The sequence below is a fragment of the Tyto alba genome, unplaced genomic scaffold (assembly GCF_018691265.1).
Source record: "Tyto alba isolate M040663 unplaced genomic scaffold, T.alba_DEE_v4.0 Super-Scaffold_40, whole genome shotgun sequence".
Classification (NCBI taxonomy): Eukaryota; Metazoa; Chordata; class Aves; order Strigiformes; family Tytonidae; genus Tyto; species Tyto alba.
In genome coordinates, this window is record NW_024881316.1 from 35,494,756 (window position 1) to 35,517,610 (window position 22,855).

The 22,855-nt window shown below is 37.3% G+C and overlaps 1 protein-coding gene across 3 annotated transcripts in view; it reads left to right on the top strand.

Annotated features, from left to right (window-relative positions):
- LPIN1 (lipin 1) overlaps positions 1 to 22,855 on the top strand; it is a 56,641-nt gene that overhangs the window by 23,826 nt on the left and 9,960 nt on the right. For 2 of the 3 annotated variants that reach the window (XM_042803507.1, XM_042803508.1), the window contains 11 exons: positions 3,593 to 3,722; positions 5,676 to 5,985; positions 7,498 to 7,591; positions 8,936 to 9,123; positions 10,247 to 10,340; positions 11,720 to 11,789; positions 14,556 to 14,648; positions 16,027 to 16,103; positions 18,146 to 18,290; positions 19,892 to 20,040; positions 21,608 to 21,694. In XM_042803507.1, coding sequence (XP_042659441.1) covers positions 3,593 to 3,722; positions 5,676 to 5,985; positions 7,498 to 7,591; positions 8,936 to 9,123; positions 10,247 to 10,340; positions 11,720 to 11,789; positions 14,556 to 14,648; positions 16,027 to 16,103; positions 18,146 to 18,290; positions 19,892 to 20,040; positions 21,608 to 21,694 — 1,437 coding nt within the window. Of the gene's footprint in view, positions 1 to 3,592; positions 3,723 to 5,675; positions 5,986 to 7,497; positions 7,592 to 8,935; positions 9,124 to 10,246; positions 10,341 to 11,719; positions 11,790 to 14,352; positions 14,431 to 14,555; positions 14,649 to 16,026; positions 16,104 to 18,145; positions 18,291 to 19,891; positions 20,041 to 21,607; positions 21,695 to 22,855 lie in introns of all 3 variants that reach the window. The other variant, XM_042803506.1, reaches the window with a different exon arrangement.

A 22,855-nucleotide genomic window follows, 5' to 3' on the forward strand; every position in this document is an offset into this window, starting at 1 on the left:
GTCCTGCAGTCTAGATACACAGCTAAAGTGCTGTAGTAATTTGTCTGAGTAAGGCCCTCTCTGTGTCTGCAACTGTTTTCCTCTGTGAAACAAGAAACTTTTATTATGGCCACCTCAAAGGAGGTTCAGAGGCTCTCAGTGAGTGATTTGACATGTACATGAGGTAGAACTCTTTGCTTCTGACTGTCTTTCCCTGGTTTATTTGGCCTCATTCAAGACAGGACTTCTTCTCAAGTCACACTGCTGCTTTCTTAGGTGGCTCTTTGCTTTCAGTGGGAAACACTACAAAGATCATGGTGGTTTGTTATTGCAGACCTGCCAACTACAGACCAAGTTACTTACTGTAATCCAATGCCAATCATAGCTGTTAAGAATACATAGGTCTGTGACACAAATACTCAGCGTTTATGGGGTGTGAATCATGTATGCTGATCTAAATTCCTGAAGTGAAGTTTCCCTTCCTTCTTGTGCAGTGTTGACAGGATGGGTGGCTCTAGTTTGGTCTTCAATATCTCAGCAATCTATGTAAGGCAAGAGAACTTAAATTGGGCTGGGTGAGTGTCTCATTTACAGACAGGGCAATTGTAGGGCATATGTCAGCCCAAATGTCTTGGTGGTATAATGAATAACGAACCCATTTTGAGTCTGGTCCATGGATGCATTTGCAGGATACTGTCTGAGTTAAAAATCCTACATGGTTTTGGTATTCAGCCTTATTGACCCCTAGTGCAAATGTAACATTAATTCAGGGTTTAATTTGACCTAACTGGGCTAAAAAAAAAATTAAAGGAATGTGACTGTGAGCTTTGTTAGTCTTCATTTTGCTTTGGTGGCAGTACTATGAAGTGAATAGCAGCCACAATAGTCCCAGTGTGGGTAAAGCAGAAGACATTTGTCATTACATATGGAAGCAGAACTATACAAACAGGACTGTAGTAGGCATAATTGCCATTTGTGTCTTGTAGTGTAAACTACAAGATTATTGTTGCTGTTCCAGAGGAATATTAGTTGGTGAGAGTAGCTATTTAGTACTAAACAACAATATGTCATATGAAGAAAAGAGTAAATGTATTTCTCGGTAATGGAAAATCAGCTCTCGTCAGGAGGCCACCAACCCTGTGTTAATGTTTGTGGGTGGCATAGAATATTCCAGCTTATGTTCCAGATGATATAAGGAATGGGAATGCTTTGGTATCCTTTTATACAAACAAAATAGTTTACCCCGTTTGCCTTGTGGATATATGTTTGCAGTTTGATTCAGTCTTTGGGCCTTTTAAATTAAGATGACATTGCAGTGATAATTCTGGTCTACCCTGAGGCTCTATTAGCATTTATACACCAATCTACAGGGAGGAGAAATCAGCTGAAAAGAATTCTGAAGATCTAACATTTTGTAAATACTGAATCGGTATTTTATTGTATAGAAAAGTTGTGTCTATAGAATGAGAATTATGAAGTTTCCATTGTGCTTGTGACAAATGTTCAGCAGACAGCGTGTATTTTGTGAATGTTGTTTTGGGAGAGTGGGTAGTATTTTGGGGATTAGATGCTCACCCCATTCCTGATTTACCATGGTTATACTTGTAGCTATATCTACTCTGAACCAATAACCCAGACGTGTGCATGGATCATCAGGCAGCCTTTCACAGCAAGATCCTTCTCAGAGCAGAACTCTGCCTGTTTTAACATACACACTTATGCAAGTGCTGTATTTCTGGCATTTGCATGTATGTGTCTGGGAATATAAACCATGGGTCTTGATGCTGAGTAGCAGCCTGGGCTTCTTCCCCACTTGGTTGTGTGCACAAGGGAACTGTATTTTCAGGGAAAATTATGGAAAAGGAAGGATTCCCCCCCTACCTGAGATCCCTGTTCTCACTGCAAAACAGAGGTTCTAGCTCAAACTGAAGCAGTGCCTGTATTCTCTCAGGTTGTCTGTCTAGGTAAGTGCACCTGGGCTGGACGTAAGCCAGAGCCCAGACTGGAGATTTTTCTAAGTAAACAGTAGGTATTTTGAAGGTTAAAATGTGTGTAGTGCATAGATTAGCTTGTGCAGTGACAACACTTCCTTAAATCTAGATGTTTTTGGCTTAAAGCAGCAGTAGAAGCACTACTGCTTACTGAAATTTTCTGACTTCCACAGTTTCAATGGGCCCTAGATACATGGAAAATGCTGTAAATCCTGTAAACTTGTCAGTGTGATGTAGAAGTTGCTGAAAAACCCACCAGACATTTCTTGAATCCTTAGAGTTTAAAAAGACTTTAAAAATCACTTTGTATTGATTTCCTCATCTGTCAAAATGGTAGGACTAATAAAAACTTGAAATTCTTAGGACCAAAAAAGTTATGCCACACTGGTATTGCTTATAAATTTTATAGTTTAGTTGGATGACATAATTATCTGTAGCTAAAAAGTCATAGCGTTTGTCCATATTCAAAGGATATCTTACTGCAACGTAGATGAAAACAAGGACTAATGTAGATAATTAGGTTGCTCTTTTTCCAGGTGTGAAATTTACAGATATTTGAAAGCTGCTTTGTGTTAGTGCAAAGTAATTATTTTCCAGTGACCAATGAATTCCTTACCAGCTAGCTCTGCAAAACTGCCTTACATTGAAAGAGCAGAACTGGTTTGGGTATTCATTTTATCCAGAAGAAGGTAAAGAATAAATCAAACATGAAGAGTTTATACTAAATATAGGAAGTCTTTTGGTTTTGAGAGTGAAGGTAACTCAGTTCAGACCTTTGATTAAGGAATGTTGTGGATTCTTTTGTTGCTTGTAGTTTTTAAATGAGGATTGTACAAATATACCAAAGACATGCTATGACTCAGACAAAAATTAATGGACTTTGTTCAGGGGGTTTGGGGTGAAATCCTATGACTTAATTTATGCAGAAAGGCAGAGCAGATAATCAGAACTTTTACTTTTGTCCTTGAAATCTGTGAATCATTACTTATTTATGGCTGACTTGACATCACATTAGTGACTTTACCCCATTAAAAATATGCTACAAACTGATAATTTACCAATTAAATATTTTATATTAAGTAGTCAGCAAAACAAACAGTTAAATAATTTTTAACTGGAAGGGCTCAAATTCTTTGCGTAGCTGATTTCCCTATAAATGTGCATGAAAGGGTAGAACTGAACAAGTCTGTAGAAAGAAGAAATCAGCTGGATTCCTTAGACTAATTTATTACTTAGTCAGCATAAAGTGTCTTGTTGATGCGAGCGAGTAATTTCTGCACTTCACGTCTGTTATAACAATACTAAAATCTGTTCATCTACTGCTGCTGGTACCATCCCCATTCTCTTTTCCACATAGAAAAACAAAAATCCTCCTGAGATGTTCAGGTCCAGTGCTCTTGTTCCATCTCTCTCAGCTTCTCAAATCCTACTCCTGTGACAGCACTTACTAAAAAATGGATGAGATCTCTGAATGCTAGTCTAAGATGATCCTGAGCTGTTTAAACTTTTTCCATGCTTACACACTTCCAAATGCTTTGGGTTGGTGGGTATTGGTTTGGAAAGTGTTTAGTGCATTGTGGTTACTGTTTGCTTTGTAATATTTTTTGTTTGTTTTACTTCAGCCCATCAGGTTCACGCCCTCCTACCCCTCAAAGTGACTCAGAATTAGTCAGTAAACCTACAGACAGAAGCGGATTGAAGAGTAATCCCCACATGCACTGGGCATGGGGAGAGCTACCCCAGGCTGCAAAGGTATAGAGTGTAATTTGTTTAATTCCTGCCAGCATCTATTGCGCTTTAGTGGGGCACATGTGCTTATTCTATTGCAAACTGCTAAAGGAGGAATGGATCCTGTTTTTACATCAGATTGCAATGTTTTGTTTAAGAGAATTGCATCTTGCTCCTTAGGAGGTACAGGAAAGGACCTTGTGCCATGGATGTTCTCAACACTGATGATACACAGTAGAAAATGAAGAAGTACCTGAGACCTAGTCTTGCAAAAGTTAGAAGCTTAAATAACATATAAAATCAAACCCAATGTCCTTTGGTAAATCATTGGAATTTGTAAATGATCTTAGATGGAAATTAGGTGGTTGGTGTTAGCAGTGTGATTCACAAAAACTAAAATCGGTTGCTTGAGTACATAAGCATCCAGAAACACCTGCAGTTCTGTATCTCTGCATGCTGAGACATGCTGTTCTCTTGGCTGAGCAGACTGGCTTGGTGCCCGTCTCCTCCCTGAAGCCATTTGGCCCAGTTAGGTGGCAGGATCTGTAGCGTGCCAGCAGCATTGTCTCCCTGCTGCACAGTAGCCATGTGCAGCTGCGTATGCTGCAGGTCAGTCCGGTACCAGCCGGCTCCTTGTGACAGCTATGGAGCCAGAGCATTCATACATGAAAGGGAAGACTTAGTGATTACACCTGCCTCAGGGTGTGAGAAATAAAGGTCAGGTTCCAGTGGCATACTGCAACTGGGGGGGCAGGGGTGGTGCAGGGTTTGGCCCCTTCTGCTGAAGCCTGGCTTCTCTGCAGAAAGGACTGCAGGAGTGATGGGGTCAGGAAGAGTATAAAGAAAGAAAATTACTGCTTTGCAGGCCAAGGAAGTGGGTATCCTTTTCAGAAAGAAGACTTTTGCATTATAATTCTGACACCAGAATTATAATGGCACTATTATAATTTATCTTTAAGTCACTGTTGGTAGCTAGTGACAAAAGCAGGGATGGGAATCCAGAATTCTTAATTCTTTTAGAAGAGTTCTGACCTCTTCTCTAGTAAGCCAAAGATGAGCTGTCCCATCACATCTGCATTATTCGCCTCTTCATGTATATTACAAGAAAATTGAGAGCTATTTTCTGTACATAGAGAACTGATTTAAGTGCACAGGTCCAGGCAGGAGTTTCAAATTGGCATTTCTAGTCTAGAATTTAGGGTTTCCTGTTAGTAGAGTTGGGTGTTTCATTTTTATTCTAGTCATACAGCATGGTGTGTATTGCAAATCTTATTCCTGGAGGCTTTTCCCTCTGCAGTCCCTCTCTGTGACCCTATCCAAGCCATTCAGAGTTGATCTGGCCATACCAGAACCAAGAGTTTTGCTTTGGATGCTGTTGATCTTTGTCTAAGAGTTTGTTTGTTTTATGACGTGAAGGTTATAGCAGCTATACAGCTGCTGCTCTAGGAGTTCAGCTTCCTGCTGTAAGAACACCTCCTGTCCCACACTCAGAGAAGATCTAGGATTGTTTCTATAAAGTGATTTAAAATCTAAATCTGGAGTGTAGATGTATGACAGTGCACCCCAGTCCTGGTCCCTGAGAGCATCCTGATTGTGTAAGGACTCCAGTTTGCACTGCCTTCTCATGCTTGTCAGGGTTACATTCTGAAGAAAAGCTCAGATTTGCACAGGAGGGGAGGAGGGCAGGGTGGGAGCTGTAATCTGCTCCCAGGCAGGTGAGTGGGAAATGAAGTCTGTAGAGCACGTTGCAGAACAAATATTTCCTGGCCCCAAGATAGAGATGAATTCTGCACAAGCAAATACACAGTAGAGGGGTCTTTTGTACACTGTAGACTCCTTCTCAGTTAGTGGTGGCTTTGTGCTGTAGTTGGTTGCCTTGAGAATTTGATCGCACTGGAGTGAACAGAACAGGTTAAACTCTGGCTTGCATTTTTAAGGAGCTTTTCTTTACAGCAATCTGTTTATTTTTCCTCACAGGCGAGTTCTCTGCTCAAAGCAAAGGAACCCAGCATGGTGGAAGTCAGTCCTTCTGAAAGCACTCACTTTCGGGTCATCCAGAGCTCTTCTGTAGAGGAGTTTAACACCGTGTCTCCTCTACCTGCCCTTGGACAAGCAGATGCAGCAACTGCTGATGAAAGTGACCCCTTACCAGCTGAGACAAATAAGCCAGAGATAGAGTCTCCAGGAGCAGCTGTACCACAGTTGCTTGCCAATGAAGAAATAAAACAAGCTGCAGCCTGCTCAGCTCAGCCAGCTGGCAAGACAGATTCCCCTTCCAGAAAGAAAGGTAAAGGTGTTGACATTGCACTTTTATATGTATGATTTTGTCTTTAAATTTCATGGTGATAAAGCATCTCATTGCCATATAAATTAATCTGTGCTCTGAAGGCACTTTCAGATCTGGAAAGGAATAATCTTTGGAAAGAATCTTCAAAACCTGAGCTGTGCAGCAGGCTGTTCACAGGAGCCATGTATTAAGGTAGAAGATTCTCCTTGGTCTGGGATTTCTGGCAGCTCTGTGTGTATGAGCAAGACTGCAAAAATTGCTCCAAATTCATCCATATTTGACAGATTCAGAGATTTCACTTTTTGGTACAATCACACTGTAGGTCTGCTGGCTTACCTTCTCTGATTACTAAGTTGTTACGTGTCACTGGTGATTGTGGAACCTCTCTGCTCTGGTACAAAGTTGTATTAAGTCTTTTGCACAAACAACAGATTTGCCATAAAATAAGGTGCATTTGTTTCACATGAGCAATTTCAGTTCTGTGTGGTACGTGTTCTGTCCTGAATTTGAAATTTAACTTCGTCTGCTTTTCTACTTCTTAATTTCTGGACTCCGTATCCATGGTATTTTATAATAAGTGTTATAGTCTTCACATGAAATTTATTTGCTTACAAATGTTATGTTTTAGAGCTCTGATTATTCTATAATTATGTAAGCCATATATAAGCCTAGTTTGGGCAGCTGCTTTTTAATCAGTAAACACACAAGTTTCTTAGCCACTTTCCCATGCATTCCACTGTCTTTGAAGACAAAAATGACAGTGTTATTCTGCTTACTACTCAGTCTTTACATAACTTCTTTTTCTGATTGCTTTTCTGTTTGACGTTGGAAATTGGGACAGCGAGAAGTCGTGGGCTTTAGAATGAATTCCAAATTAGGTTTTGGCCCTGCAGTGGTTACTTGTCCTGTTGTTACTGGTACATCTAGACAACCATGATTCTGTATGTTGATACTAGTGAAAGACCTAGGAGGGTTGTCTTGTCTCCTGCAGTGGTGCATGTGCACACACAACACATCAGTTCTATGTGTTGAACAGTGAGTTGTCTCCATAACAAGCCAGTTGTAGTGTATTAGTGCCTATAGTATAGTCTGTTGTGTCATGTTCATTTTCCAAGGGGGTTGAAGATTAGTTCTCAGAGATAAAATGCTCTGATTGTCTTACTGTGTTAATAGGCCCGTGAAAATACTCAGTTTTAATTTTGCTGTTTTTCTACATCTGTTTTCTACCACTGACTTCTAATTCTCATCGGTTTTGTCTGGGTTAGGGAGGCTTCAACATATCTCAAAACTAGTTCTCTGCTGTCCCATTTTGTGTATTCGAAGTCTGAACAATGTATATGAGCAACTTGTTTTGAAATTTTTGGCAGTACCGTTTTATACAAATATATTTACAAACTGTTATAACTTGTCTGGTTTCTCAATCTTAAAATGAATAGTTAAAGACTAATAACAGTTCTGCCTTGTTACTCAGAAAATGCTCATTAATAGGCTTATTTGTGCCATCCCTTACAGACAAACGAAGCCGACATCTTGGTGCTGATGGTGTCTATTTAGATGACCTCACTGATATGGATCCAGAAGTTGCTGCACTTTATTTCCCCAAGAAGTATAAGTCCTTTGCTTATATTTTTGCTATTTAAAGAGCTCTTGTCATCTTCCAGATTTAGATCAAACTCTTAATTTCCAACCAAACTCTTAATTTCCAAGACGTCTGTTTCAGAGTCCAAGCAGAGGTGAAGGCAGAAGGAAAAATAAAACACTGTAAAGAGAGTATTAGAGCTTTTGGAAGGCTCTGCATTTGGACCTGAGATGTGTGCTTGAAACTGATTTTCTATTTTGGTCAATTAAGCATCATATATCGATTTTTTGGATTGTTATGTAATGTACACTGATGTTTGAGTGTTACATACCCTGGGAGAGCAATTGGCCTTGGGATATATCTGTCCTCATGTCCTAGCTTAATACTGTGAAGAACATATCTTACTATTAACAGTATTAGCACAAAATTATTGCTCTAGTGTTGTTTTACTCTGAGTGATCGCCTATAAATACGAATGTTAGAAAATAATTTTTGGAAGACATATGACAGATTTATTTATGAAAATATTGCATCCTGAATATACAATTTCCGACTTGTTCCCATCTTTATTAGAGCCTCTATTTTATAGTCCTCTTTCCACATCGTACTCTAGTCATTTGACTAAAGTAATTGAGCAACAACTGAAGTAGCTTACATATTTTTCTCTCTTGCTTGCTTAAACTCAGCTGTTGTAATATTAGCATTTCAATAAAACTGAGAAAGATTAGTAATATGGAGAAAAAAGTTGGATTGAAAATTCCTTTCTCAAATACATTCATATAAATCTGGAATGGAAAGCAGAGTTTGATGAGCCTGCCCTTTGTAATAATGATCTCGTCTATACACAGATTTTAAGTGGGTATAATGGTTTATTGTTTCTTAAAATTTTAATCCTCATAATTTATATGTAGAGTATTTTATTTATATGTACATGACATGTAAATACACAAACATACACATTCTTTGCTTTGGGTTTAGCTATCAGTTTATTTAATATAAATTAAATAATAAACTAATATGTTTATTCTGGTTCCTATAGAAATAGTTCTACTAGTATAAACTCTGCCTAGAGTAGCATTATTTTGTCTACTAAGACTGTACAGTTTAGTGCCTTATTTTTCCTATCGCTTGTAAATAAGTGAAGTTGTAATTATACATGCATAGTTTAGGCAAGTAAGTAGAAGCAATCTAATATTTGAAGGTACAGGATGCCTATGCTACTTTGTTAAAATATTCTGGTGAAGCCAAGCAATTTTTTGTTTGTTTGTTTCTTTTTTACTAAGTGTGTGTCAGCTGGAAATGGTGCTTGTTGAAGGAAGCTAATTTGGGAGTGAATATATGAAGACTGAATTCCTGATTTTTCTTTTCCAGTGGGGATAATGTCCAAAGCAAGAACGTGAACGACACAGGGAGCCGGTCTGCCAGCCAGTCTCCGCAGTCTGTTGGGAGCTCAGGTGTTGACAGTGGAGTCGAAAACACCTCAGATGGAATTCGAGATTTGCCCTCCATTGCTATTTCTCTCTGCGGAGGCCTTACTGACAACAAAGAAATAACCAAAGGTACAGAATGACTTTCTGAATGACAGGTATGTGCTGTCATTCAAGTTTTAGCATCCTGGACCGTGGAAGCAGTGCCCTCCTGTGGCTGCACTCAAGAATGTGTTGAGAAATATTGTCTCTGCAATGATAGATTTCCTAGAATTTTTCATACTTAAAATAATAGACTTCTATAGGATTTACGAGTTTTAACACATTTAATAATCCACTATATACTACATTTTTAAAAGTATTTTATTGGTATTTTTATTTCCTGATAGTACTATGTTTTGTATCACAATAGTGTTAATGGTAGTTTTGCTAGTTGGTACAGAGTATAGCTAGGAAGTTCACAGCTGTCAGTGTCAGGAATGAAAAAAGTTGTCTGTAAATGGGGACACTGGGAGAGGGAGTTGGAAGCTCTAACCCGAGTTCCTGCTCTACCTCCAGTTTCTTGTGACTTTTATCTAAATCATTTACAATTCTTTGTACCTTAGACTTCCAGCTGCATAATGCGAGGAAAATGTGTTATGACTTGCACTTTCTGCAGTTATATGGTATCTTAAAATCATATGAACCTGATGCTATGCTGATTGCTGTTCAGGAGGTAGTTATTAAAACATATCAAATTTACTCCGAGTTACTGGAGTGGTGTTGTTATCTGAATCACTTGTAAATGACATAGCCTTTGTGAAATGGGTCACAGCCAGTGGATAGGATATTTATTTGTAGATGTTTTCACTTTGCTGTAGGCTTTACAAGTGATTATTAAGTTTCTGGCTGTGAGTTTACATATACGTTGAGCCCATCAGTTCACAAAGAATCAGTGAAAGGCATGACAAAGTACTTTGTTGCCTTGCCTAGAAGCCTGATTTCCCTCCCTAACAGTTCCATTCCTGAGCCTTCACTCAGCTTCTATTTTGAACAGTAAAGATGCCCAGCAGCTAACAAAGAAACCCTCAGCATCTTCTGAAATTGAGAGTTTCTGAACATCTTCCTTCCATATTGCTGCTAATCTCAGCTAGTAATAAAGGGCTGACCCTGAATGGGAAACATATGTGTCTGAGAGATGCTAAGAGGTTTAGGTTGGCCTACTCCAGGCATCTGTAAATGCATGCTTTACATATGCAATTTTTCCCCCCCACAGAAGAATTCTTAGAACATGCAGTAACATATCAGCAGTTTGTGGACAATCCTGCTATCATTGATGACCCTAACCTTGTGGTTAAGATTGGAAATAAGTAAGTATATTTCAGGAAAAAAACATTTCACTGTTGTAACAAAAAAACTTCTATGGCACTTTAGCACATTAGGTGAGCTTAACTGTAGCTGAAAAATAGATTTTTTTTTTTTTATGTTCATAGCTGAGAGTCATCCAGAAAGAGTCAACTGTCTTCTAGTTACCTTTGTTTCCCCCTTTAAATTGAAAGTAAGGAGCAGTTTCAGATAACCTGTGCAGCTAACTGACACAGTTTGAATTTCAAGAAGCTAGTATTAAATGCTAGTAGTGTTCACACTCGATTGGCAGAATAAAAATAAAATAGGATGTGAACTTGCTAAGGTTTTCCCTGAGCCAGTTTGAATAATTAATATTTACAGGGATATGGCAGTCTGCTTGCAAGCACTCTGTACCTAGCAGTTTGTCTCTATATAATGAATATTTTGCTAATATGCCTCTGTGGAGACATTGCTTTTCAAGACTTGTTAAACTTCACTCACTGAGTATGAGACTTCTATTTCTGCAAAGCTGTGACATTATTTCATATGCTCATACTGCTGGCAGCAGTGCAGCACTATAGTCTATGCCAGATGCAGCTTTTTGGAGGATGTTTTAACTTGGTTGCTCCTTGCACTTGGCATACAATGTTACAGAGTAGAGGAGGGATCATGGCATTGTGCTGCACTTTGAGGTTAGGCTACCCTTAGTCATAGGTGTAGCTCATACAGATCTGACATGGCTGGTGCGTCCTTATGTGATAGTTCGTATCGCATATTTTACAACCTCATACCTGATCCTCTCTGTAGTCTGAGGCGAGTCACTTATTGCTTCCCTGCCACAGTTCTCTGAATTTGATAGTAACATTTACCTGCCTACTGATATGTTGAGAAGAGAGTGGTACTTAATAAGGATGTTACTGTCATAGTCTCTGGATGTCATGTGAGCTTCAGCTTCCCTAGACAGATGGATGAATACTGTATTTGTCCTCCTGTCTGTAGTATGAGTTGACCCATGTTCAGCACATAATAGCAAAAGTTTGACATCCTACAGACTACGGCTCCTAATTTTGATGTAGTGCCTTGATGGAAAAACAGTGAAATTAGCCTGTGAAAAATGTAGCTCATGCTGTGATAATGAGGTATAGTAAGGACATGTGGAATGCATGACAAATACCATTTTTACTTAAGAACCTAGCTTCTCTTGCATACATTGAAAAGTATATGTTGGAAATACCTGTGAACATACTGCGGAATAAGGTGGGTCTGCTATTACTGGTGCAGGCCAGAGTTTGACCTGTTGTGGCTTCATGGCTTTGACCTGCTAGGTGATAAATAATAGGTAGATTGTGAATTGGAATCTTGGGATTACAAAATATAGTAATTGTCTCTCTTGCATGCCCAGGTACTACAACTGGACAACAGCTGGTCCCCTTCTGCTGGCAATGCAGGCATTCCAGAAACCTCTTCCAAAGGTGAGATTGAACATGAAGGTTAGTCAGAGGAGGAGTTGTGACATTCTGCCACTTATGAAGGCAGGGAAGAGAGTTGTTGTACAAGAGAATCTGCACATCAGTATTTTTTTTTATCCACGCATAACCATTCACCTAGTTTATGATAAGGGCTAAACAAGCAGGACTAAATTTGGTCTGTGAATAGCGTTTATTTGCTAGGCTAATCACTAATACTTGGTGACTGCTTTCTATTTTATCTGTGTACAGCATATATTATCAAATAAAAACAGAAGCCAAGAATTTTAACCTTAGTGAGTAAGTTTTAACTACTAGGTAAGGAAGGCCTGTAGCTTACTAGTTTTCTGTTCATAACCAATCCAGGTAGGTAGTGGCAGATAGCTATGACTATGTGACAGCTGTATATGTCAGCTTATATTAAATGCATTGATGAGTTTAGTCCAATTCTATGTGACCTGGTGCCACATAGATGCTCAGGACAGAAATACACACTATTGTAAATGTATATAATGAAGTAGTATCACCAACAGCACTATTTTATATCCTGGTTAGCCATGGATTTAATAAATTTTAGAACCTAAACTTCCTTTCTGCTGTATGCAGCACTTTACATGTCTTTGGGTTTAATCTATATGAATTCAAATGATATCTCTATTGCCATTAGCATGGAATACAAATTTCTTCAGAGCCCAGAATACTCTCCACCATTGATTTCTTTCTTGGTGCCACATTACCTATGTATGCAGTCATGGGTAGCTGCACTGTAGCATCCCAATATAAAGTAATTGATCCTAAAAGTCCCAAACATTTGGTAAACCTGGCTTGAATGCCAAGGATGTCAGAGCCAGATGCTTTGTGCTTTACTGCAAATATTCTAGGAATCATCAAAGGTGGGATTCATCCCATGGAACTCAAATGCCTACAAAAGGTGTGTTGTTATCCTACGCAGTATTTGTCAGGCAATTCCACAGAGCGATGCAGACCTTTATAGGGGCCTATTGAGTGTTCAGTGGCAGTAAAGATAATGCAAGGTAACTGCATTTTTAATTAAACACTTTGATGCCTGAGCCAGATGTTTTGAGTTTTGCCTCGGATGGGTAAATGGAAAGAATTGGTATGGAGTATTTTTGACATTAAGAGAAATGGCAATTCTTTCAACAGCATTATGCTTATGCCATTATTCATATAGGTTATCAGTTAAGAAAAGTCTTCTATGAGTGTGAAATTCAGCGTGTTCATATTTTTTTATTGGCTAAATCAGATAACTTTCTAGGCAGTGCAAATTTATTTTAGTGGAGAAGCCAGTTTATATATAGCTGAAACAGTCGGTGTAATTGAGAAGATTTACTTGGCTGAACTGTACCTTTGAAACTAAAATGACTCATTTATGCTACCAGTCATCTTACTGGTTGTCTTAATGACTTGTTAATTAGAGTTTTGATTTGCTGTAATAATGGAACTAAGGAATTGATACTTTATACTAAGATACTTTATCAAAACAGGCTTTATGAATTGATTGAAAACTGGAGGTTTTGAAAAAAAAATCCATTTGTGTTCTGCAAAATACATTTAAATGCATGTCTAATTGTAAATATGTGTATTAGCTCATTAAAAGTCAGTAGGACATCTGCTTGAATTTGTCCGTATGTTTGAGAACCTCCTTAAATTGTAGCCATTGTTCTCAGTAGTGGCATTCTGTTCTTGGTAGCTCCATCTGCTCCTTGTTTTCCTTATTTTTGTTAAAGTTCTCAGCTTATTTGCTCAACTGTATTCCTCTGTCATTTCTTTCTTTTCTCATATACTTTAGATAGTATAGTGAGGAGAAGCTCTGGAAAGCGGAGAAGGGATGTACTCTCCCATATGTTAGCTGAACTCAGCCATCTCTCTTAACTGCTAAGAGTTCTTGGAATAATATATTATTTGTTTTTTAAATCACTAGTCAACATCACAGTTTTATTTTGTTGACTTTGCTTATGGTGGAAGCTATCATCTCAGAAAGCCAGTGGTTAAGATACTCTAGGGCGTACTAAACACTGTGACGACCTTTACTGTAATGTTTTACCCTTTTGTCTTTTGCTTGCTCTCTGAGTGAAAGAATTCAGCAATCCTTGTTATGATGCATAAGGCTCCAGTCAGTACAGGTATTGAAAGAAACTTTCCTCTACTGAGGTCTAGTATATATAACAAATGAAAAGTAGCCAGGGTTTAAAAAAACCAGTTCTAACATTGTCAGTCAAATTCATAGCATCATACTAAACTCATAAAGGCTGGTAACATCTTTGCTTTTTTCCAAACCAGTGATTAAATATGAACTTCGTAGTTATTTTCAAATGAGAATAACAATCTTGCATGTGGGTTTGTTACTGTTTTGCATGAGAGCTCCTTGATAAAGTGATATTTTTCTTTTTTTTTTTTAATATAATTTGCACTAAGTAACTCCAGCTTCCAAACAGTAGGTTCTCCATTCTAGACATTATACTAATATCTATTTATGCTTTCTTTTTCTTCTTTGATTTTTATCTCTTTTTTTTTTTTCTTTCCATTTTCTGTTTTAAAAAAACATAAGTATTCATGCTTAAGTTACTTCAGAGCAGCTCTGGATACCATTAGATTTTGCTTTAGTAGAATTTATGGTCCACAGACAGTATGTTTACTTTTATTCTATTTATTATCAGTTAAAATTGTGTGTTTGGCACTTTATTTCATTTATGTATATCAGGTTGTCCTTTGGTTTGGTTTTTTTTTTATGTTACCATCCATATATCACAGGCCACTGTGGAATCTATAATGAGGGACAAGATGCCTAAAAAAGGTGGAAGGTGGTGGTTTTCATGGCGTGGGAGGAACAGCACTATTAAAGAGGTAAGTTTAAGAAGCAAGCAGCATTTACTTCTGGTTGCAGTGGGAAGGTGGGATACCTCCATATTCATCCCTCAGAATTTTGCTTCTGACAGTAACTCAATATTCAATTTGACTGAGGATATACACTTTAAAAAAATGTTTAAATGGTCTAAAGTCTGATTTCTGTTGACTTCATAAAGCTTTGGATCAGACCCTACCTGAAACATTTGCCTGCAGTATTTTGGTTCTGCGTTTGTTTTCATTACACAAACCTGAGGCAGTATTATCTAATGGATTAAATCTGTGTTTGGGAACCTAGAACTGAAGAGCTCTGCCACTAATTTAATGTTTTTGTGCAGATTACCTACCTTTCTACAGCTTTCTTTTGATAGTTGAAGAGACATATTTATGAGTAGTGTAAGCTGTAAAATTCAACAAAATCTAAGATGGAAAATTGACTATATATTAGTTTTAAAGTCTTTTTGAATTTCTTTTCTGAGCATTAAAAGTTTGTGGTAACACTACTAAAGCCATGGATGAACATAAAAGAACACTGAAAAAAGCACAGCTTTATATGCAATATTGATCTCCTGTCTAGACATACTTAATCTTTAAAGTTGACTAATAAAACCTCTTCATATTAATTTATACTACTGAAGCATTAGTACTTGAGGGGAGAAAATTACTTCTACGTTTTTATGGTTGTGCCTCAGTTAAAACTTTGTGGTCTTGCATGAAATAACCATTCTACTGATCTGTGGGTATGGGCTTCAGAGTGTGAGATTTTAGTTTTTACAGTTTGAAGTTTTTAGAATTTCTGAGTGAAAGTATTTGGTTATCTCTTGAGCTGTGGCAGCTATAAATAGAAAGGGGAGGTGTTGCTGTTGTTTGTGTGTCTGAAAATCATTCACTATTTAAAAATCTTGTGAGATGAAACTGATAAATCTTAGCATCTGTGCAAGGTAAAAGCAGTTTAGAAAATTTTATTAGATTAAAGATTTTAATGATTCTATGAAAGATAATTGTATTATTTTTTTTCCTTCTCCAGAGTCATACTTTGCTTTTTCAGGTGAAATCTAGCTATTTGAGGTGCATGAACTGATTAGTTACAGGATTGATCCCAGAGCTTCAACAGTACTAGATGTGAAATCTGATATTTCTGTACTTCTTCTATGCAAAACTTAAGATTAATTCTCTTTTGAGTTATATTTGCAATTTTCAGTTTTTTATCAGCCTTTATTCTCTACGAAAACCATGAAGTTTTCCTTTGCCTACAAGCATGCTACAGATTTTTAACAAGTCTGTATGAGAGAGAATTTGGTTTTCAAATATTTTTCTAAAAACATTTGCTCTCTGTCCAACAGGAGATGCACAGCTTCTCATGCTTGTATTTTTGCAGGAAACAAAGCCAGAGCAAGGTATGAGTGGGAGTGGACTTACAAGAGAAGACTCTTCACAGATGAGCATGTCAAACAGGTACCCCAAAATTATCTGTACCTGAAATGACCAGAAGTTACTGTTTAAAAATAAAAGCAAGCTACCTCCTATATTTGAACAAAGAGGTACTGCAAGTGAAATACGTTTGATTTGATATTCATTGCACCAAATAAGTGCAGATAAGAAGGCCCTACCCATGGCAAGACCTTGTGAGTGTGCTCTGGCGTTTGTGTGGTTTGGCTGGCAGCTCTGTGACACACATTCCAGCCCCTTGAAAACAAACAGTAATTGGACCAGTTTTCTGAAGCTATATGTGTCTCTCCAGAGTTTTCAAGGGAACATTATAGATGACTCCGTGCTGTTGTCGGATCGCAGCTGCTAAAATTTCTGCTTTACTTATGGCCTGACAACTTAATTTGTTGCTGCATATTTTTGAAAGTTCAGGGGCCTAAGACTTTCCGGGGTTTTTTTCCACAGGCAATAATCATGGTTTTCTGTTACTTCTTTCAAGGATTGCAGAAGTCTCTTTTTCGTGTTCCAGACTATACGGGCAGAATCTCTCCTTCAAGGAGGGTTCCATAACATGAGCTTTAACTTGTTTTGGAGAGGATGAGTTAGCCAGGGACAGCTCTCCTCTCTCCCCTTTTCTGTACATACTGATCTCTACTGTAAAGACAGCCTATCTGTGTGTTGTCTGTACTTAGAGCTGAAAGAGCCAGATTCAAATATGCTTTATGTTCATTAAGTTAGGTTCAAGGATCACCTTTATGAAACAAAGCACTAACTGTCATTCTTTCTAGAGGTCAGCAGTTGCAGTCCAGGCAAATGTGCTCAAAGGAGGATTCCTCATTCTGTAGGAGACTAGCTGTTCTCTCAGTTGCCTCTCTGAGTTTGTAAGAGCCACAGAATAGATTGGAAAGGCTGATGTTCAGTTTAGGGATAAGCGACGTTATAGGTCTGTTTCTTACATGGTTGTTTAAAGTTAAGCTTTAAAATGGGATTAAGACTTCAAGCAGACTAGATTCTGTAATTGGCATTCTTTGTTTAAATTTTAACTGACCTTAGAAATCTGTCATTAAGATTTTTTTTTTTTTTTTTTTTTGCTTGCAAGCAAAATATGACAAGTGGGATGTTGTGTAAAGCTTTTGATATCTAATGTTACTAAGGATAAGATAGGCTTTTAAATGTTGCTAGTCATGATATACAGTACCTTGATTATTGGGTCAAGACTTCCTAACATTAAACGACATTCAGGTGTAATTGACATAAGAAGCCAAACACTGATTGTTTTAAAGATGAGACTTGTAGGATCTGAAAGGTTGTTTTACTTTCCACTGAAGGTGATGGATGTGTTTACTGCAGGAAAACTTTATCTCTGAAGAGAAATATCCTTAACAAATTTCTGAAAAAAAAAAAAAAAAAAAATAGTTATAGCAGAAAAAAAAGATTATACTGATGTGTATTTAAACATGATTTTGTAAATGAGCTCAGGTTTTAAGACTTTTCATCATCATATCCTGAATGGGGTAATCCTGCAAATCCTGGAGAAGACTAATCCAGTGATCTGAAGTCATTCATTGGAAGAGGAGGAGTTACTTTATATAATAAAATTTCCATCACATGTTGTTGTTTTTTTTTTTTAATTAATTGCTAAATCCTGTGGAGGAGGAGAGAAGGTGGGGAGGAGAAACCAGCATAACAAACACCTCTTTCTTCTGAGAACTGAGGAACTTTTGTAGTTATGTTATCTAATGGGTATTTTTTTTTTACCAGTATGTGATTTTTGAGTCAATACAGCACATTAATTTACATCTGTTAAATTTAAGAAATGAAAACTAGTTTATAGACAAGTGAATGACTAGAACAATCTAAGTATGAGTAATAGGCAGCATGTGTGAATGAAAATTTGGCACTTCATTGATATATTTAAAGCCATAATGTGAATAACCTCCTGTGAGGCAGTACTTAGAAGCAGAGAATCAATGACTTATTTGGTGACTCACTGTTAATGCATTTTTAATGGATACTGAGATGCTTTTACTGACATGATAACATAATTTTCTGTGTGTGCAATGTTTCAGAATAAGAGATGAATCTTCTTCAAGTGATGAAGACCCTAGAGCTGCCAAACAAAACCTCGGGTCATTACAAACCAACTCAAGTCATCTCTCGTTATTGTCTGGAATCAGTTACAAAAAAACACTTCGACTCACTTCTGACCAGCTCGTGAGTTAATTTTACATCCTTGACCTGAAATGTAATTTCTAATACAACATGAACAATACTGTTACTCAGGCTTGCAAAGCTAAATTGGCTCTTACAGCTTGCATTTCATTCTCTCTCGTCATGTTTTTTTTAAAAAATATTTTTCCTTCTCTTTTCAGTATTAAGCATGAATGTTGTACCTTGCAGGAAGTGCTGGGGTTCAGATATTGGGAGACGTGGGATCCCATTTAGAAAAATAACAAAATTAAATTCCGAAGTATGTATTTGTCACCGGAATAAGTGTACTAGAACCATGTCCTTTTTTGTATTATGTAGAATGTGTATATGTTAACCTACAGGCCTCTCTGCTCTTTTTTTTTTTTTTCTTTTTTCCTCATCTCCTTTCCCCTCATTCATGGGCAGAGAGTCACATTTTACATAAATACTGTTAGTAGCTTCTGAAAGAGCTGCTTGTGAATTTACTGTGAGGCCAGGCTATTAATTTCTTTGGAGCCAATTCTCTTCCTCTGTGACAGAGGTGTTTTGACTAATGGTGACAAAACTGTTAGTTTTGTGTACTGTATCTTCCAATTTGATCTGGAAAAATGGGCTACTTTAGGGAAATACTTTTTGTCGTCTTATCTACAGCCAATTAATTTTCTGAAGGAAACAAGGCATACAGCATTAAACAGCCCATCACTTACTGCCTGAATAGTTTGTAGGAAATGTGGATTTTTTTTCCCAAGAGACAGATGGGATGTGTTGGTACCTTCTATAGCAAACAGAGCAAGGGTTACAGAAATATATTGATACTTCTCAGCTTCAGAAGCCTTGCAGAAATGAGCTGAAGCAAAAACTACTTTTAGATGGGTTCTTGATGAAACTGTGAATGGGTGAGACTCATCAGTTACACATTAGTGGTTCTTCATGCTCACCTCCTTTTTACTCCTTAACTCACTGAACAATTGCAGTGAAATATAACAAAGAAAGAGAGACACTTAAAGTATTAAACTCCTGCAGGTTTTAGTTGAATCCACAAATAGAATCAAATCAGTAGTGTGCCCAATGTGTTGCTAAGTGACACAGGAGACTGTGAGGGAAGGACAGAGAAGTGGGAGAATTAAGGAAATTTGATGGAGACTGAAAGGTAACAGATCATATGGTATGAGAGGTGGGTTATTATAGGAAAGAGATGTAATACCATAGAACACAGATCCCCATGTGAATGCTGTTAGAGTTCATGAAACTACTTGTTTCCCACATTTCTTTCTGCATATGTATCTGTATTTCAGAATGGAAAACCCCCACAGATAGTCCCTATTCCATAATTCGTTAGTTTATGTGAACTTTTTGGGATTCTTTTCTTACTTTTTTTTTTTTTTTTTTAATTAATATCCCTGACTGTGAAGAAAAATTTGTTGTTGTTTTTTTCTGCCCTATAAATCAATGCCTGATGTCTATCACACAAGGCAAACCTCTGCTATTGTTATTTAGACAGTAGCTCTGCTGAAAGCAATAAGATTCAGGGTGACCAAGGCAATGATCATATGTGGCTTTGTGTTTGCACTGTGTCAGTTTTACATGCTCAGTTTGCCTATTATCTTGCTGATAATGTCTTGCAGAAAAGCTTAAAGCTCAAGAATGGCCCCAATGATGTGACCTTTAGTGTTACAACACAGTATCAAGGCACTTGCCGCTGTGAAGGTACCATTTACCTGTGGAATTGGGATGATAAAGTTATTATTTCTGACATTGATGGAACAATCACACGGTGAGTTCATGCACAGGCAGAGGCTTTGTCTGCAAGGACAAGTTGTCCTTTGGACTAAAGGAAAAAGTATTAGGGAATTTCGAGTCACAGGATCATCGTATTCTAGTGTTTGAGGGTGTTGTTTTTTTTTATTTATTTGGCTTTCAAACAGTGCAAGAATCATTAGCTGAATTCTTAATTTAATAAAGACACATGCCATATGTGCCCATTATTTGTCACCTATTGGTGTGTCATGCTAGTATTTACAGTAGTATTGGAGGACCTTCTGCAAAATCATAACCTTTTAACTGCATCACATTTATGAAGTATACTGGCTACATTAAAAAGCAGAAACATGTGAATTTGGTTTTAAAAGGCATTACTGGGGCATTTCAGTGAGAGGCATTAGTCTTTAGAAGACAAGACTCCAAAATCAATGTCAGAATTAGAATTTACTGGAAAGTTTCAGATTAGTATTTTGGGTAAATGCCACAATTTTGGAGTGACCAAAATGATTCATTCACTTGCTGATTTTTATTTATTTATTTATTTAACACTGGGGGAAACAATTGTGAGTGAAACAGGGAAATCCTTAATAAAAATATAAGCATTGTCTTTTGACCTTTTAAAATTAAATGCTTAGTTTTGTTTAAAAATATTTTTTTTTTTTTCCAAATCAAACTTCGCTATATCTTACTAGAAAAAAGAACAAGGAAAAATTATTTCCAAGAGCAGTCTGAGGTGAATTAAAATCCTTGATTGAAACTGAAACGGTTTTCTTCATTGTGATTTATCCATTGTAGGGCAAACTCTTTTTGATGCCAACATAAATTAATACCTCCCTCTGCCCCCCATCCTTTGTTTTCTTAAGCTTCAATGAAGTGAATGGGATCCATTCTTCTCTCTCCTGTTTTGTTGCCCAAAGAGTTACTGAATCACTTCACCTTACAATACCGTTTCAAATCCATCCTAAGCCACTGCGTGATGTTTTCCTCTCTGAAGTGAGGTGCTCATTTGTTTGAATTGCTAGATGTTATTATAGTGTAAATAATTTTCTCTTGTATAAATCAGGAAATAAATTGAAACCAGTATAACTGTTTCATAATAATTTGTACTTGACCAGCTTCTGGCTTTATGTGGAGAAGTTAGTTTGAAGTAAGCTAGAATGTGACTTATCTCATGTTTGCAATTTCCCATAAATTTCTGTTATGGGTAGATTTGGTTTATTTAGAAAACATTTAATGTAAACCTCAAAAGTATGCTTAATACTGGATGGTCTACTATACAGATCTGATTGATAGCCTATAAGCTGTAACTTCCATGTTACCTTATGGATCACAACCTTATCCATGAAGATAACTCCTGGGGCATAAGAGTAATTAGAACAACATGGCCAAGGATGGGCATGTCAGTCTATTTCAAAAGAAAGGGGAATAAAATCATCCTCTCCTGATTGCAATCACTACCCTACAGAAAACCTTACTTTGCTGCTGGCCAAATAAGTTAGTGGGGTTTGTATTAGCCTCAACTGTTATTATAAGTACTGGGTTTTTTTTCAGTTCAGTTATATTGTTTTTACTTTCTTCAGGTCAGATACCTTAGGTCATATTTTACCAACTCTTGGCAAAGACTGGACACACCAAGGGATCGCAAAGTTGTACCACAAAGTGAGCCAGTGAGTATGCAGTAAATCTGTTCATGCATCTGTAGCTTGTTTGTCTTTATTCATTTGCACATAAAAATTAAAATTTCTCTAGACTTCTCTTGACCTATAAGGGTGACAATTTCACCAAAATCTTGTCACTTCAGTGATGCTTACACAGTGTAAACATCTGCTCTATGGTATCCAGAGCAAAATCTGCTTTATGGTATCAAAAGCAAAAGCCCCTTATCAATGATTATTGATTTGCTTTTCCAACTGTCCCAAACAGATAGCTCCAGTTAGTTCCAAAAACTGTAGTAATTTGAATGAGTTGTGCAGTTGCAGCAAGTGGAACTTTTTTGCAGACTGGTAGTTGCAGCAGCATTCATTCATAAGGTACTAACACCTTCTCTTCTCATTGAGGAGATTGCGAAACACATAATGACTGCTTAGCTTACAGTGGTCGCTGTAGGTTGAGTTGTGCTTGCCAAACTTGACTCTTGGAGTCATGTAGGGATGGAATCTAAAACAAATGGGATGAATCTGGGGGAGTTCCTCTCTTTCCAGTGAGTAGAAGGGGAGTTTAGTGAAATAGCTTAGACTTGATCTGTTTAAACCTTAGGCTTCTAGCCAAGCAAGATAAATCTCACCCTTAAAGCACAGAACAACGTCTTAGCTTGAGTAGAAATGGAACCATTTTGAATACTCACTGCTAATATTCTTGTTGTTTTGTTTGTTGTATAAATAACGATGAAGTTCAGAGATACTGATAATGATCGTTACTACTGATGGTTATACAATTTATTTTGTTATTTCTGTATAAAAATATTTATTGTTATTCCATTGTTAAATTACAAAGTTAGGAAGGATCAGTCTTAATATTTTTGTGTCATTGGTTAATTTTTAGAGTAGGTGATAAGTAAACATTGCTTATAGTGCAATTTAAAGGCACTGAAAGTAAGACATGTGAAGAGCATGAAGAACAGGCTTTTACTTGGCAACGCCAGTGTGAGCTATTATAGTATAACTCAGTAGTTGACTTGTACTGTTGCCTGTTGATTCACATTCACAATAAATACCTTCTGTGCCAGTGTTGGTGGAAGGACCTGGATTCATCATGTTTTCTTGTGGATTGTATACTGTGTGTAATCCATGGAGAAGGACAGGCATCTTCAAAAAATAGCTCAATATACC